The 18245-nt window shown below is 41.6% G+C and overlaps 1 protein-coding gene and 2 long non-coding RNA genes across 3 annotated transcripts; 1 reads left to right on the forward strand and 2 right to left on the reverse strand.

Moving 5' to 3' along the window:
- Positions 1 to 6666: 6666 nt before the first annotated feature.
- Positions 6667 to 10170, reverse strand: LOC120438510. The gene is made up of 3 exons (XR_005611962.1): positions 9878 to 10170; positions 8995 to 9020; positions 6667 to 6858 (listed from the first exon to the last, which is right to left on the reverse strand). It is a non-coding gene; the product is annotated as an uncharacterized LOC120438510 (long non-coding RNA).
- Positions 10171 to 14827: 4657 nt separating this feature from the next.
- Positions 14828 to 15769, forward strand: LOC120438506. Its single transcript, XR_005611958.1, has 3 exons — positions 14828 to 14855; positions 15348 to 15437; positions 15605 to 15769. It is a non-coding gene; the product is annotated as an uncharacterized LOC120438506 (long non-coding RNA).
- Positions 15770 to 16701: 932 nt separating this feature from the next.
- Positions 16702 to 18219, reverse strand: LOC120434716. Its single transcript, XM_039603021.1, has 2 exons — positions 18194 to 18219; positions 16702 to 17578 (listed from the first exon to the last, which is right to left on the reverse strand). The coding sequence occupies exon 2, from the start codon at positions 17452 to 17454 to the stop codon at positions 16702 to 16704; it is 753 nt and encodes a 250-aa protein (XP_039458955.1). The 5' UTR covers positions 17455 to 17578; positions 18194 to 18219.
- Positions 18220 to 18245: the final 26 nt, after the last annotated feature.

Raw genomic sequence — 18245 nt, forward strand, 5'->3', positions numbered from 1 at the left:
GGTAAATCGTGCTCTGATCAGTCTCGGATAGCCAACGAGGGTCTACAAAATTCTCTCTGATGATTTTCGTGGTGATGGAGAGGGCAGCCGCTGGGCTTACGTTGACGTAAGTGGGTACAGGATGTGATCGCCCACGTATTGCACACACACGCTCGGGCGAAGGCGCTGTAATCCAGCCTGCAAGGTCAAGGGCCCTCCAGTAGCGTCTCGGAGCGAGGAGACAGAGGTTCCGGAGCTTCTTTAGCTTTGCAAAAACCTTTTTAACCTCGCTCGATTTTTCTCATCTCGCCCACTGCGGCTCTACAGCGTGGACCGCGGCGGACTCTGTAAACGCTTTCAGCTCTCGGAGCCTCGCCGGTAGAAGGCGAGCAGGTTCCCGTGTATGAGCGTTACGGCCGGCAGATTTCCCGGCCTGTAGCACTTTGGACAGCTGTGATAAAAGCACCCCAGAAATTCCCACACCCATTTTTCACCATCAATCAGCGCAGTATCCGCTAACATAGTACGGACTTGCTTTTTTTCTCCTCCCGTTGTGGAGAGAGCGTGCAGTGAATGGGGATTTTCTGAGAGCGAGACACCCACTCCAGCCACTGAATGGACGCGCGAATAGGCTTTTGGACGTGCGCTCCGTAGTTGCTCGGCGAGGGTGGTGAGGAAAGAAAGCTAGTCTATGAATTTGAGAAGGAAATCGATTCTGTGAAACATATAATTTTACTGCCTTTGCATGATGAGCGAGGGCGCCATGCCCTCTCCCACCAGGTGGCTGAGAATTAAATAACTGTCAAACCCTTTCGCTAGGGCAATGAATGTGGTCTCTATATCTTTTCCTTCTGTATCTTTGAACAAACTTTTCAACGCAGTCTACACCGTATGCGTGCCACTCTTCTCCTTCTAGCGATTTTGTACACACTAGGTAAGGGACGTGCGCCCCCTCCCGGTCTGGGAAGGTTTCAAAGTCATAAAAGATTATGGATGCGGTTTCGAGGCTTTCGTGTTTCAGAGGTTGAATGTAACACAGGTGCTGATCTTTGTCGGGAGGAAGCTCAGCGCGGCAGATTTTACATCTGGCGGCTGTGCACCTGTGCTTTCCGCGACGGGAGAGGAGTTTGCAGTCCGGGCATTTATACATTTGTTGACAAACGCTGAGGCCGGAGCTAGAGTGAATTCTGGGTTGTTTGTGCTTCAAGTAACACTCGCGAGTGCGGCATGACCTGTTACAATCCAGACAGATTACGGCGTCCAGAAAGTGAGAGGGGCATGCGCGGTCAAAACAGAGATTGCAGCGATTTTGGCAAAAGTGTTCCTCGCGTTTATAGTACCCGCGGTGACACTCCTCGCAAATGTACGGGACTCCTAAAAATGTTTTTAGATTTTTTATCCCGTAATAGTGATGCCGGAATAAGAATAAGTACAGCGGGTGAGGAGTGTTTGGGGACCTGTCTCGATTAGCGAAGAGTCCTGTCCTCGGCGGGCGGTAAAACACAACGATTTTACGATTTAGTATTCGCTCAAATTTATCTATGTCGGTGAGGGTTACCTGTTCGATCGCCAGCCTCGCTTAAACGCTGCAGCTCTCGCCGCTCCAGGGCCTGTTTATCTGTGAAATGAGGCTCGTGAGGTGAGCCAAGTTAATGGCGGCACAGATTATCGCTTTTTGTTTTTACCACGCACAGACAGCGCCGCTTTTTGACTATGATTTCATCGCTCAACGCTTTTGTGAATCTTTTACGTCCGCCTGCCTCTAGGATTTCTAATTACTTGCACTACAATTTCTAGGGAGAGCCTACCACGATCGCGCCGTTTGATTGTATCAGCCTGGCCAACAGGTCCTCAAAGGCCGGTACAATGTTGTCGGCGCTTTCGTCGACGTTAAAAACGGCGTGCTTTTGCGCGTGCTCGCTGATGATCTCCAGTTGAACCCGATCATTACGACTAACTTCCTGTCTGATCCTATCCGCTAGATCTACAAAATTGTCCCTGACGCCGAGGTAAAATTGAGCGAGGTCGGGCGCCGTCCTGAGAGGGAATGTTAAATACCGCCTTTATTTCAAAATTATTAAATTGTTCACGGCGAGTCACCGCATCGCTCTGTACCCGAGATCCTCCTCCGTGTTGATGCTCGCAGGCTGATCCTCCGCAGGCTGCACCTGCTCCTGCCGCCCGCAGAGCGCCCTCCTCTGCCGGTCGTAGAGCTGAAGAGCATTTTCAACGGCTGCAAAGGGTCAAAGTTCAGTCGCCGGGCACGCCTGCTCGCTTTCAATGTTTTGAAGGAGGGCCTGCAATGCTTTTCTAAAGGCTGTAGGGGGTCGATCGGTGGTGCTATATGATCAGCGCCTCTGTTCAATTCTGCCACGGCTTCCAACAAAGCGCCAGGAATGCTGTGTTCTTCCGACATGATTTTTCTTTATTTCTTAATTCACAGACTTTACATGTGTATGCTTTTACTTTGCATCCCTTTTACAGAGATTGTGTCGGTATATTGATTCATATGCACGGACTGTTATGGCGCATATGAATTTGAGGTCTCCGAGATCCTCCTCTTATGAAGTCGCCGCCGGGCTGTAAGAAAAGACAAACAAATGTACTTTTTAGTCCTTGAAAAGGACGATCGTGTTTTGCACAAACATTTTATTTTATTCTTGCTGTATAAAGTCGAGAGTAAAAAAACCACACATTTTTTATTTTATAGAGCGGAGAACTTTATTAATACAACATAATTATTTATTAGGAACGATTCATCCACCCTCATCAATTACCTCTCAGTCTTCTGAGAGGAGGAGCTCTGGATGGTTCCTCCGCCTGATTTTCTGTATCGGCAGGTATATTATCTGTCGAGAAAAACAAGAGAAAAAAGTTTAAGAAAACACATTGAGTCGGCATGCGTGGGTTATTCTTTGTATTTTTTTTTTTTTTTTTTTTATTATTTACCTCGCTCCTCCTCCTCCCTATCGTCTGTAGAGGGGTTTTGAACGGGTATATTCTCTGTTGAGAAAAACAAAAGGGAAAAAGGTTTAAGAAAACGCATTGCGTCTCTCTGGGACAGCATGCGCGGGTTATTCTTTGTATTTTTTAAAAAAGAAAAAAACTTTTATTTACCTCGCTCCTCCGCCCTATCGTCTGTAGAGGGGATTTGAACGGGTATATTCTCTGTTGAGAAAAACAGAAGGGAAAAAGATTTAAGAAAACAAATTTTCTCTCTGGGACAGCGTGCGCGGGTTATTTTATGTATTTTAAAATCTTTTATTTACCTCGCTCCTCCGCCCTATCGTCTGTAAAGGGGGTTTGAACGGGTATATTCTCAATCTCGGCTGTCAAGAAATAAAACAAAGAGAAAAAGATTTAAAAAAAACTTTCTAGCACACGTTATACCACTCCGAGTCTGGAGGGGCGGTATAGCATGCTCGGCTTTTCGAATACGTTATTTTGTAGAGATATCGTTTACCTTGGGATTTAAAAGGTATTGTCCTGCAGTTCTCCCGGTATGCGGTGACGAAAACAACGTCGTCTTCTTGTTCTTCTTTTCGCCATGCGGCGGGTCTGTATATTCTCGACATCGCTGTCATGAAATAAAACAAAGTTTTAAAAAATCCGCTCCGGGTCGGGAGGGGCGGTATAGCGTGCTCGGATTACTCCGTCACATCCTGTTATTCAACAAAATGGCGGATAATACAGCATATTGTTTACCTTGGGTTTTAAAACTTATTTCTCCGCAATTCTCTCGGTGTGCGGAGACGGAACTAACGCCGCCTTCTCGCCGCGCGGTCTTTCACCGATCAGCAGCGGAGGTTCTGCGGGAGGATGGCCTCTAAATCGCCTCGGAAAACGGGTGGATTTATGCTGCTCCTCACCGTGCTATCGATAGCATCTGTAAGTAACAGAGTTTCATTAAAAAAACCAAGTCCGTCTTAACTTATTTAAAAGTGATATATACTTATTTAAACGCACCGTAGTCCACTTATAGAAATCATCGGTGTAGAAAGCTAAAGAACGTAATCAAATTATTAACATCTCTGATGATATATAATTTTAAATCATAAAGAAAAAAAAAAAAAACTTACCGGAGTGAGACTCAAAAGGTCTGGCGAGCTGGCCCTGGCGCCTGATCGACGGCGTTATTTGGACGGAATGCAGACATAATATGCACGGACTCTTCCTCGCGATTGGTAGAACTGTCACAGTAGGGTCTGAGCAGATAACGGTTCTTTGACTCCTCTCGCTTTCTTCTCTCATTTTATCCTCGCTCTAGCGAGGCATCTGTTTTTTCAAGATCTTTCTCCTGACAATATTGTCAGTTAGAGAGGGGTTTTTTGTTTTTTTCTTCTCACCTTTGGGTCTCCTTTTTGTGTGTGTGTGTGTGTGTGTGTGTGTGTGTGTGTGTGTGCGCAGAGAGTTGGGAGAGGGGGAAAGAAAGTTGGGGTGTCCAATTTCTTTTTGGGTGCCTTCTTGTGAGGGTTGTCTGTTTTCCACATTCTCCGGCGGTAAAATACGACTTAGAGGTGGATATTTGTTTTACTTTATGGGTAACAGTTGTCTGCGCCGTTCTTGTTCGTGACAAAACTCGTCTCCTGTTGACAAAACTCGCCTCATGGTGTAAACTTGACTCTGAGAAAATATCTCTTTCCCACAGAGGGAGGGTGCTTTAATAAACTTATTTAAATATAAGTTTTATTCCACTAAGGGTTATTTTATGGGGAGATGGTTACAAGCATTGAGAGATGATAATATTGTCTGTTGACTCCTTAGTGTGTAGTACAAGATCGTTTTCTGTCTATTGAGAAAACATGCTGTAAAAGTAGCTCAAAATAATGAAGAAAAAAAACTCTCTACTCTGGTCCGACAAGGAGCAGGCTGCGCAAAACATACCTCATATAGATGTTTTAATAATAATATTTTTGAGGGGGCGTTATAGGTTATAAGCAGTGAGTAAAACTGATATCTGCTGTCTCACCTCCTTGACCCGCAGTGTGTGTGTGTGTGTGTGTGTGTGTGTGAGAAACAAGACCTCCTGCCTCGGCAATTATCTTTTATGGCACGCTGTGTGTGAGTGAAACGAGATCGTCTGCCTCAGGAATTATCTTTTATGGTTTGTTTTTCAGCCCCTTGTAAAAGGAACTCTCAAAAAGTAAAAGTAGTATTCACTAAGGGTTATTTATTTATTTACAAGAATGAGGTGGGCGGTCTGTAGGTTACAAGCGGATAGAAAGTTCTTCTTTTCATTACAAGCGCCTGTATCCACCCCACTCTATAAAAATACAATTTGTTGCTAGGCAAATAATGTTAAAGTTTTTTATTGCGCCTGTATTATAAGAAAATAAAATACTATTGAAAGAAACGGTTCTCTACAGGCAATAGGAAGTCACTCTTTTTCATTACAAGCGCCGGTGCATCATAAGAAAGTAAAATATATCCGCTATTGTTAAGAAAAGAAATACAGAGAAAATTGTGATAATATTTAAACAGAATTGAACTATGAGTTTGTGGAAAACTAACTGCCTCTCTGTCTCTCTATACAGCACAGAGTCATCAGCTGCGTCACCCCTATGCTTCAGGAACCCTCCTCCTCTCTGATCTCCCCAGCAACCATACCCTCCCTCGTGCTTATGGAACATGTTGCAACAGGTCTGAAAATGACTAGACACTTCCGAGTATTTCTGGTAGGGTCAAAAGGTCTGGATTGAGGCCTTCAATAGTAAAATATGCTGTATTTGAATATGTCATACTCAGAGACGTAGCCCCACTTTCCACAGCCCTCAAAAGGCAGAGTCCATTCTCCCGCAACTTCCTCGGTGCCGGTATCTGGCTGCGGAACATAAAGACTCTCTTATTTCTCCTTCTTCCGCTGGAGCAGCGGTCGCTTCATATCTGTTACTGTAGACAGTGACGGGGTGTCGCTGATAATCGACGAAGACCACTGCCGCCGCCGCCTCCCATGCTTTCAACCTCGGGAGAGCAGATCTCTTCCCCGCCCAAGCACACAGGAACGTAGGGGTGGAGGATGTAAGGATCCATCTTGTGTCTGTGCATACGGTAGTATAGTGCGCCGCCCCTCCTCTCTGTTTTTATTCACTTTCCTCCACAGACCCCCTCCCTCTAAAAACTTTTTTTATTTTTTCAAAACAACAGGTGCCGCAACACGTGACGCGACTATGGATCAAATTACACACTTCCAGTGGGGAGGGAAAAAAGGGGTTTGGGGGGGGAGGGGGGTGAGGGAGGAGGAGGGGGCGAGGGCGAGGGGGTCATCAATCAAATTTTGACACAAGGTGTATGGGATTAGTTTTTTATGTCCCTTTTTGGGAACATTTATATTTGATTCTAAAATACTGGCTTTAATATACCTATTCACACTTTTGATTTTCTTACTTTTTATTATTGCTTAAGTGTCAAAGTATCACTTCTAGTCACTCAGGCAAAATACTTCTAGTGTTGTGATTTCATGCTAATTCATAAGTGGAATATGAGAGACAATAAAAATCGATAGCTGTGGTGCTCTTAAGTGTTTAAGTTACCACCTATACTCACCTAAAGCACTTTCATAGTTTTGTTTGATAATTAAATCCACAAACATAATGAGAAATCGAACAATTGTATAAAGACAACTCTGACATTTAGCTACATTTAGACTTGATAAGTCATCATAAAGGAAAATCAGACATAAATGGGCTATTAAACTTCAGGGACATTTTCAGGGCAGTCAGAGGTCCTCTGTGGGGGGTTTGCTGCTACAGATTATAAATGCTGACTATGTGTTTTTGCCCAGAGCAAATGGCAAGATGTCACAAATACCCAAACTGTAAGTAAATTACTAAACATCACTGTCTACTTACCAGCAAAGGCAAAACCAAAGATCTGTTCACTCTATAACAAAAGACAAAAATACAGAATGAGACAATTCAAATCAGCATCAGAGTCAATAGTGCATCACTCTCTGTAGTCAAAAAGATTCTGGAAACTTCTTTGTTTACCACAGTTGGAATACAAACAACAACAACTCCTCTGTTTTCTTTTTCTACACCTTAATAAAGATCACTCTCCTCATAAAGGTAATATGAGATTTTATCCATTTGCAATAAGCCACACAAGTTTCTTAGTCATGTAATGCTGTAAAATTTAGGTTCGATTACATAACAGAGTAGATATCATAACCAGTGATTTGCTATTTAAAAGCATACAACAATCACAAATGATGCCTTGTATATAATGTTTGTAGGCTTTAAAATTTGAGGTGGCCTGCATTGAAATTCTATTAAAACAAAAACAAACAGAGTCTGGAAACTTAAACCAAGATGTGCTGCTACAATATCTTACTGTGAATATTGTATGGTCCAACAAAAACCACACCCTGACGTTAGAGCAGACAGTTTCTTTAAACCTGCTTTAAAGACTTCACATGCACTCAACTCAAATTTATGCCACATTAGATGTTCCTTAAACCCCAAAATTATCAAATCCCCATGTCTGTGTGTAGTTGCCTGGAACAACAGTATATCATAATATCTCAGGAGTCGTTAAGGTAAAAGTAAACAACAATTTACTAAGCATGATGGGGCGATCGTGGCTCAAGTTGGGAGTTCGCCTTGTAATCGGAAGGTTGCCGGTTTGAGTCCCGGACAGTCTCGGTTGTTGTGTCCTTGGGCAAGACACTTCACCCGTTGCCTACTGGTGGTGGTCAGAGGGCCCGGTGGCGCCAGTAAGTCAGTGCACCTCAGGGTGGCTGTGGCTACAATGTAGCTACCATCACCAGTGTTGTAACAGAGACAGATGGAAAAGCTTCAGGACGCCGGCCCTTAAAGACTGAAATTTGTGACCCCTGCCCTATGTGAATATTTTATTTATTTATTTAAACTGCTAGTCGTGAGCCGCTCTAATGTGAAACAAACTCAGAGAGAGTTATAATTCTGGAAAGATTTACAAAGACCTGTGGGGGCTTTGCTACTACAGATTATACAGATTTGGAGACCCCAGAAAACAAAAATCCTCCCAGATGTTGTAGGTGAACAGGCAAAATCAATGATTGGCCAAAAAGAACAACTCCTTTCTCACATTTGCCAAAAAATATCTTGATCATAACCAAGAGCTGTGCTGACTCACTGCACTAAACTGAATCTTCTATAGTGAGAGAAACATTACCAAAAAAACAACAACAATAAAGAAACAAACACCAGCAATAAAGTCAAACATGGCGCTGTTACTTTACTCCTTCAGGACCTACATCAAGCCATCAGGTCCTGAGCTTCGTTTAATCACACTTGGGATTCACAGCAGGAAATTGATCTAAAGCACACGAGCAAGTCCAGCTCTGAATGGTAAATGGCTGGTATTTATATATCTCTTTACTAGTCCCCAAAGCACTTTACACATCCAGTCATCCACCCATTCACACACTGGTGATGGCAGCTACATTGTAGCCACAGCCACCCTGAGGTGCACTGACAGAGGCGAGGCTGCTGGACACTGGCGCCACCGGGCCGTCTGACCAACACCAGTAAGCAACGGGTGAAGTGTCTTGCCAAGGACACAACGACCGAGACTATACGAGCCGGGGATCGAACCAGCAAACTTCCGATTACAAGGTGAATTCCCAACTCTTGAGCCACGATCGAATGAAACAAAACTCTTGGTGTAGACTAATTAGAGTCTGTACTTGAATGGAATTGAGATAGTTGGTATGACTTGAAAACCCTATATTGGACCTTAATTAAGACAATTCTGAAAGTAGAGTGGACCAAAATCCCCTCAGTGATGTAAACCAGACATTACTAATTACTGTAAATGCATGATGGTACTTGTTGCTCATTAGATTATCTTAGGTTGTTCTGGCTTGTTTTACTCTGCTTCATACATAAAATCATGACTTTAAAAATGCTTTTGGGTATTCATCCAGGTTCTCCCTGTTAGATGATATGAAACATGTGACAAAAGCATAAACAAAATAAACCTACAAGGAAGAAAGACTTTTCCCAGCACTGTATTTCAAACACAACCTTTACTTACCAAACTAAGACGATCAGATCAGCAGTCTAGAGAAATGAAACAATACATCAGATCACTGTGTAATGATTCAGACTTTTGACCCTCTTTACACTCAATCCAGCTTACTGTGACAAAAATTAACCATTAAGATCCTCGATTTCTTAAAGCCTTTAACTTACTGCACACTAAAAACATAAAAAACATTAGTTGCAGGGTCTCACATGGCTATAACATGTGTAATAAAAGCATTCACTACTACAGAAGTGCAAAGAATAGGCACCAATATTTATTGGCACAATGCAGGATATACCAAATATTTCCTACAAAGAAGCTTTGTGGCTCAAACATTTTCTATCACAAGTCAGTTTTAATAAAATTTGAAAAACCATAACCATGAAATTTCATTTCATATTAAAAATATTGTATACAAAAAATGATAGTCTACATAAATTACAAACTGGCTTTAATATAGCAAAGATTATCGACTCAGAACTTAGGTTAACTTATTTTTTTAATTATTTTTCAAGTGTTTAAGCTACCACTTCCATTCACTCATGTTCTGACTTTAATGTAATACATGAGCAGAATATGAAACACAATATAAATCAATAGCTGTGGTGTTCAAGTTACCACTTATACTGACTCACCTAAAACATGTATGATTTGAGAAGCCATCAAAATTAAAATCAGACATAAATGGTCTATTAAACTTCAGGGACATTTTCAGGGAGAGACATAGGTCCTGTGTGGGGGCTTTGCTGCTACAGATTATAAATCCTGACTATGTGTTTTTGCCTGTCAGTCAATGGATGTCACAAAAAGCCAAACTATTGTATGCTAATTGCTAAACATGTTACACAATGCCGGGCTTATATTGCTTCAGTTACAATGACTGTTTACTTACCAGCAAAGGTAAAACTAACGATGTATTTCACTCTGTGTAACAAAAGACAAAGAGGAAAAAATACAGAATCAGACAACTAAAATCAGCATCAGTTAAGATTCAGTTAACTTGTATGATATATTTGTAGGCTTTAACATTTGAGGTGGCCTGCATTCAAATTCTACTTCCTGAAAATATTATCAAGTGCACACAGTATCATTTAATATGCTGATGTTTTAAAATAAATATCTATACACCTTATTAGTAATATTAATATCCCACTGCTGCATTTTCTTTATTTGAAGGTGGCCTTTTTTATTTCATTAATTTGTCATAAAGTTAAACAGAGCTGCAGATTTAGGTTGTATTTAAATGCGGGCCTGAACAAACAAGCTTTTGTTAAACAGTTTTTAAAAATTTGAAAAGTCTCCTTCTCATTAAGAGATGTTATTATTCTTGTATTTAATATGTATTTTATCCTCTCTCTCCCTTCCATTAATTAACCCCCAACACAGACACGCGCGCACATGCTCGTGTCCAAATTCATAGGCCTCATCCTCCTGAGGCTGCATTTGTAGACCGATTACGTCACAGCGACGCGCCGAAGGCTGTCCAAATTCATGGACTCCTCTGAATGCAGCCGACAAATGCGTCCTCCTTTTCCCCGAAATTGAAGGATAGGTCGTGTGTGTCCTTCGTGGCCCACCATATCCCAGAATTCATAGTGCGGCCCAGCCAAACTTCAGTTTCCAACAATGGCGGCCGCTACTTAGTTTTAAAGTTACTCTTACTAATCTTTCTGAGTCACAAAATAAACTTTTAACATATTTTCAGGCCGGAAAGTACCTGTGTAAACATCAAATATCTGCTCGGTTTATCAAGATATTGCATATTTGCAAAAGTGCTTCAACGTTTTTGGAGACGTCTGTTACCCACCAGCTCGATAGCTCGCCGGGAGCTCAAGGGTCACTGAAGCCGCCGAGAACGGCATAACTCCGGCACATCATTTTCAGATCACCGCGGACTTTCGATACCCGGGTTAAACGTAATATATAAAGGACTGGTTGGTTATATTGTAAGAACAATAACACAGAGTTGTAAAGATACTTGAAAAACAGATATTTTTTTAATTCTATATATAACCCCTTTGTAAACCCTTTTCACCGAAGTCTATTTACCAACATACGTAAAGATATTACAGATAAAAAATACACAGAAACATTGAAAATCAGTTTTTGGCAGGCAATCACTTTTTGGCACAACACCGGCCCACTGTTGGGTCAGATGCGGTAAAATTGCTCCTTTAAAGTTGCAGAACCTGCCGCTTCAATTGTACCGCCATGGTTCTAAGATGGCGGCACATTACATACCCCTACAGCCTAAATAATGAAGCGGTTTTAACCGACTGATTTGTTAGAACCAACTGCACCTTCCGTAACAGACTCAGAAATACTAACACGCCGAATGAAGCTAATGAAACAACACAATAAAGTGTAGCATACAGTCAAATGAACCATTGTCATTTCAAATTGGGTCTATAAAAGCGCTAGGCGTTAGCATTGGGTTGTCAGGGCTAGCTTCTCGAAAACTCCTTTAAAATAGAAAATTTACAACTTCTCACTAAAAAAGCAGACATTGTATTGCTTTAATATGACTTATACTTTGACTGGCTTTATAAGTCACTAACAACAACTCGGTGAATCACTCAAACAGATAATAAAGGTTTCAGAGAAGACAAGAGAAGCAGCTTACCGGGAGCGATCCGGGGGAAAGTGGGCGGAGGTTCAGAAGTGAGCCAGAGACGTAAGAAAAAAGAGGCGTTCACTGGTAGTGGGAAATGACATAAAATGGACCTTGAGAACGTAAAAAATGTAATGTAAATGTATATTTAATAATAATCTTACAGTATTTTTCCACAGCAAAAACTAGCAGAATTTATTTAATTATGATTATGATTATTTAATTTTGAATTAATGATTAAAAGTCATAAATCAATATAAGGTCATTGTGTTAAAATGTGCTGTATTAATATAGATTTATTTAACTGACTGAAGCAATGACAACAGTCTTCTCCTGAACACCAACACCAAGGAGGTGGTAAAGAGTTCACCAGACCTAAAAAAAAAACCCAAAAAACAATGCAGGACAGTCTGCAAAGATGTCGAGTCAGTCAGACATTGTGCAGAGCAGATGAGGAAGAAGTTGTAATCTAAAATGGAGAACAATAAATACAGCCACCTAAGCATCCTCACAGGACAAGACAAGATGAACTGCAGTGAGAGGGTCATCTCACTGCACTGCAGGACTCAGAGGTTCAGGAGGGTCTTTATCCCCATTGCCATGAGGCTTTTTAACAGCAACTACTCACATGTTCTTCTCACATTTATTTCTTTTATTCTAATAAACATTGGTAGTAATCATATGAATTCTGAGCTAAATGGACTTGCCCTGATAGGCTTCAGCCAGCACAGAAGCTAATACACCAAAACACTTAGGGAAACTGAAAATGACTGTTATTAATGTTTTCAAACTGTTTAAGAAAAACATATATAATCTTTCAGCCTTCTAAAAAACACACACATAAAAACAGTATTATATGATGTTGAACATACAGATAGGCAGTTGTTGGCCTACAGGAGGAGTGTTCTTTATCAAAGGTTTTAAGTGCTTAAAAAGTCTGTTAAGCTCTGTACAGAGCATGCAATTTAACGGTACATTAGAGAGTGTTTTATAAACCATGTCTTCTGTTTCATTTAATAAACATGAGACTGCTTTATGCACTTTCAGTTATTTATTAGATTTTATCACATTACAAAACACTTAGCATAAGAATGCAATTGATACTATAACTTTTAAATATTGTTTAAATGAATGAACATAGCAACTTGAACATTTTAAAAAATACAAACAAAACAAAACGAACTATATTTATATATATAGATCTCTCTCTCTATATATATATATCTATATCTATATATATCTATCTATATCTATATATATATCTATATCTATATATATCTATATATATATCTATATCTATATATATCTATATATATATCTATATCTATATATATCTATATCTATATATATATCTATATCTATCTATATCAATATATATCTATATCTATATATATATCTATATCTATATATATCTCTATATATTTATTCTGGGTTTTTTATGTCTACTATTTGTTTTCCTATGATTTTTACACCAACAGTGATCGTGTCCTTCTCAAACTCCTCTTCGTAGGGCTTCCACATTTCCTCTTCAATGAAGAGGGTTTCTCCCGTTTTAAGAAGCACCTGCAGCTGAGTGGACTGCAGTGCACTGCACTGCTCTGCAGTGTCCACACCAACTATGGTTATTTCAGTCCTTTCATCTTCCTTTGTCTGTTGATACACAAAAAGCATATATTTAATATGGTAATCACGTCTTGATGCATGCTCAATGATCCATGTAAGTAAATCCCAAAAGGTTGATTCTGTTCATCTGGACGTAGCATTTTCAAGTGGGAGAAATGTTTGGTCACTCATCCAGGTGACTTCTTCAGTCTCTTTTACCCAGTCTTTTAAACAGTACATTGCATAATGACTCAAACTAGCCCACTGAAGGAACAATAGGCTGGGAGGTCAGTTCATTGGTCAATAATATACAAATTGTCATGGGCACTGATCAAAGATCACAGAAACCTGCAGTCCGCTGAGACTGAAGAAGTCACTTGGATGAGTGATGAAACATTTCTCCCACTTGAAAATGCTACGTCCAGATGAACAGAGTCAATCTTTTGGACAACCTATAATTCTAAACATTTTGGTAAATGACATTGCTATTACATGTTGGTACAAACATATGGCTTCTTCATACCTCAATCTTTGTGTAGGAAGTTGTCTGGAGCTGTACTCCATAGGCAGAGCGGTGCACTTTCACATGGGAGATCTTTATCTGATGTCCCACATCAATATCGACAATTGCCGCCTCCCTCCACAAGGAGACAGTCATTGTATGCCCATCCTGAAATCACAAAAATGACAGAATGAAAGATTTATTCATTAACTAATAGAAATCTCAAATATGCCTATTTTCACCATTTTCAGTATTACGGTGCGTTCACACCGAACGCGATAGAGGCGTCCAGAGCGTCAGGTTTACATGTAAAGTCAATGGAAAAGCGCGATGACACGCGATTGCGCGTCCAGCGAAAATTCGGAAGCAGATTTGCGTCGCGAAAACGCCAAAACGCGTGAAACGCGCGTCAGTGTCCCGCGTCTGGAGCGTTTGACGCGCGTGAAAAACCACGCGCGTCAGTTTTTGTGTTGCATTTTGTGCATACGCGCGTTTCGCGTTCACCGCTCGAGTTGGAAAAATCTGAACTCCAGCGTCAATTCGCGCTGCGTCAACCAATCAGGAGCCTGGTGACGTGGCTCTGACCTAGGTCAAAGGGGCAGATCCAGCCAAAGCCCTTCATTCTTCATTCAGTATGGAGGAAAAACTAATCAGCGCAGTGGCTAATCACCCAGAATTGTACGATGCTAGCTGCTACTTCTACCGGGACAGGAACAAAAAGGAACTAGCTTGGAGGCACATAAGTGAGGAGATCGGGCAACCTGGTAAGTTCATTTGTTCTTATTTTTAATTTTCAGACTGACCCGATGAAGCCGCGCAAAAGCTAGCAAGCATGCCTACTGTCCCGCTATTTTCCCACTGATGTACAAATACCTTTCCGCTAACAAGATAATGTGTTTATTCAGAGGACATCTGCAGGAAAAAGTGGAAGAGCCTCAGGGACACCTATAATAAGGAGAAGAGGACGGAGAAGGAGAAGAGGAGTGGGTCTGCAGCAGGATCGGGGAGGAAATGGAAGTTCTTCGCGGTCATGGGGTTTCTGGACCCCTTCCTCACCCCGCGGGAGACAAGCGGCAATATGGTCCAGGCCGTGGAGAACTTCGCCCCGAGGACCAGGGACAGCCCGAGAGGCAGCAGGGGAGTTTCAGTCTGAAGGTATGTTTACAATGAATTAATGTAGGCAGTTAATTTATGCGTGTTTTCATATAGGAATGTATTTTCTTTATTAATAACAGTATACAGTGGTCCCGCAGTTCATCCGTCACTGCAACAATGCGCATTGCATTCTGCAGCCTGATTGACAAATCCCCTCCATGTCGTGTCTCCTGCGCCAAATTTACCATGTTTGGTTTTGATAACCATCACGTCCAATAGAAAAAACAGCACAAAGACACTCATAATTATGACCCTCATTCGACACCTGCACTGCGAGGGAAAAAGGCGCACAAAAGTGGCGCCACAGACGGAGAAAAAGCGCGGCATAATAATACTTTTACGTTTAAAAATCGACAAAGGTTTGCACTTTGACAATGAACTTATGAGAACTGCGGCTATTGTTCATGTGCTATAATAAATGAGGGACCACTGTATATAATTTCTGAATGACTATTGTTTTCAACCTGTTAACATTTAATATTGTCTTAATAGAGTCATCTGATTATGCAGCAGAGCCATCCCCTGTAGCTACTTCTGGCTCCCCAGTCCCTGGTCCCTCCACTCCTGCTGCTGCACCCACAGGTATGTACATCAAGCACTGATAGCTTTTTAGTCACTTGGATTCCCTGGTGATCACCTTTACTAAATATTCACAACCAATCTGTTCATATCCTGTTTTTTTAAATTGTGAAAATGAAAATCTAGTAGCAGCCTTCTCAATTCTTTGTGTTTTGTGCTGTGTTTTACAGGCCCACAGAGGAGGAAAGCTCAAAAGCGGCAGAGGGACGGGTCACAGGATGGTCCATCGGCGGTGGAGCTGGCCATCCTGGAGTCGCTGAAGAGGCCACGCCCGTCTCCAACGGAGTATTTCCTCCTCAGCCTTGCTCCTGCTCTGGAGAGCCTGCCGCCTCAGACACGAGAGTTCGTGAAATTTCAAATGCATAAATTAGTTTTTGAAAGCAGCACAGCTGTGTTAAATTTGGAAACATTGGACACTAGCGATCAGTAGTTTACTGATGAGGCAGCAGGCTCTCCAGGGCAGAAACAATGTTCTTATTTTTCTCCTCATTCTCCCTGAGGCTCTTCCACTCCAAGCTGGGTCCTTTTGTTCCTGTCCCTCTGTAAATAGTTAAATGTTATATTTATGTTTGATGTTGTTATTGAATTTATATATTTTTCAAATAAACATTTTTAATAACTAATGTCTCAGTTTTACTACACAGCAAATATTCGCACCCGACTTGACACATGTAGAATGTATTTCTTATTATACTAATGACAAAATATACTAATACAGTGGGATGCAAAGGTTTGGGCAACCTTGGTAAAAGTCATTATTTTCCGCTATAAATCGTTGGTTGTTACAATAAAAGTTGTCAGTTAATTAGATCATATGGAAGACACGCACAGTGATATTTGAGAAGTGAAATTAAGTTCACTGGATTTACATAAAGTGTGGAATAACTGTTTAAACAAAATCAAGCAGGTGCATAAATTGGCAACTTAAAAAGACAAATGAAATGAAAATTTAGTGTATATCAATGTGTGTCTCTACTATATGATATATGCAAGTGACATTTTCAATTGTAACAGCAATTCATACAGGAAACTAATGACTATTAATAAGGTTGCCCAAAATTTTGCATCACACAGTATATAGGAACATAGTGAACACAAGTTATTTAAGAGAGTAAAGAGAGGTTATTTTATTTTGGAGTAGAGCTCCATTTATTAAGAAAATGTTAAAAAGGCAGGAACACTCTTTACAGGTTTGTGGGTGGCTCTTAAAAGAGCCGTTGTGGGAAGTCACTCGGACTTCAAACAGGCTACTCCTTTGGCTGCCAAGTCACAGCTCCCCCTCCGCCGAGAAGTGGGCCATGAATTTCTCCCTCACCAGGACAGCTTCTCTGGAGGAGTTGTTTGCTGCTACACGGCCCAGGCTATGCAACGGCTCCACCACAGCAGGTGCCACACTCCTCACAGCAGGTGCCCCTCTCGTCCAAACAGCGAGAAAATTGTGGAGAACACACGTTGCCTTCACACACTTCTCCGCAATTTCAGGACGGAGCTCCATGGGGCGCCGATACATCCTCCACTGTGAGGAGAGGACACCAAAGGCACCCTCCACTATCATCCTGGCCCTGGAAAGGCGATAGTTAAAGATCCTCTTCTCTAAAGGGAGGAGGCGTCCAGGAAAAGGCCTCATCAGCTCACGCCGCAGCGGGAACGCTTCATCAGCCACAAACACATGGGGCTGGGCCCCACGGTGTTCTCCACCAGGTAGAGGCTGGTCAGGAGGCAGATGGAGAGTCCCAGCCCGAAGGGCCTGACCAAAGGTGGAGTTGGCCAGAATACCCCCGTCGCTGGTCCTCCCGTACCCCCCAACATCAATAACTCGGAAGAGATACCTTGCATCCACAACCGCAAGGAGAACAATGGAGAATGTTCCCTTGTAGTTGTGGAACATGGATCCTGAGTTGGGGGGTGCCTTCGTCTGAACGTGCTTCCCATCCAGAGCTCGGCAGCAGAGAGGGAAGTGCCAGCGCTCCTGGAATTCCTCTGCAATGGACTGCCAGTCTCCCAGTGAAGGCACAGCCATGAAATCATCCACTAGACAGTCCCAGATGGCTGTCGCTACCTGGGGGATGATCTGGCTCACGGTAGACACACCAACTCGAAAACTGAACGCAATGGTCCTGAAGGAGTCCCCGGTGGCAAGGAACCTGGACAAAATTGTTTAAAATCACTATGATGTGTACTGCAGTTACAAAATACATTATTCAAATTCCAAAATACTTTTGTGATTTCAGATTTCAATTTCAAATATATTAGATAATATCTAATATACACTATGTAATTATCCCTATAATTACATAGGGTTTATTAGATATTTTCTAATATACACTATAATTATTAGATAATATCTAAAACAGTCTGCGGGGATTATATAAAAAAAAAACAATCAGCTATACATGAATTAAACCAGGTCTAAATAAAAAAAAAGGAGAGTATCACAACAAAGATTAGCGCACAGTGGTCCACTGTTTTATATCAGCAAACACAGAGAGCATGCACTGATAGACACCACAGCCATGCTATCATTGCAAACACTGATTACAGCATAAATCGAATTAAATCGGGACTTAATGAGACCTTTCGAGTATCACTAGAAATATTAAAGATACCGTCGTCACCGTACCACAGTTTACTTGCAGTAAACACCGAGAGCATCCACTGTTAGCATATCACATCCATGTTAGCAGTGTATAAACGGATAGTTTAGCATATATTAGCACAGGTATCAATAAAGGACTACCGTATTAAAGACTTTTACTAACCTCAGGCAGATGGACAGGCGCTCTGCAGGTGGGATTGAGCGCCTGTAGTTGG

The sequence above is a fragment of the Oreochromis aureus genome, linkage group 3 (assembly GCF_013358895.1).
Source record: "Oreochromis aureus strain Israel breed Guangdong linkage group 3, ZZ_aureus, whole genome shotgun sequence".
Lineage (NCBI taxonomy): Eukaryota > Metazoa > Chordata > Actinopteri > Cichliformes > Cichlidae > Oreochromis > Oreochromis aureus.

What these genes read in the sequence shown, in the direction of transcription:
- LOC120434716 (XM_039603021.1), bottom strand. Translation starts at nt 17,454, where the DNA reads ATGGCTGTGCCTTCACTGGGAGACTGGCAGTCCATTGCAGAGGAATTC.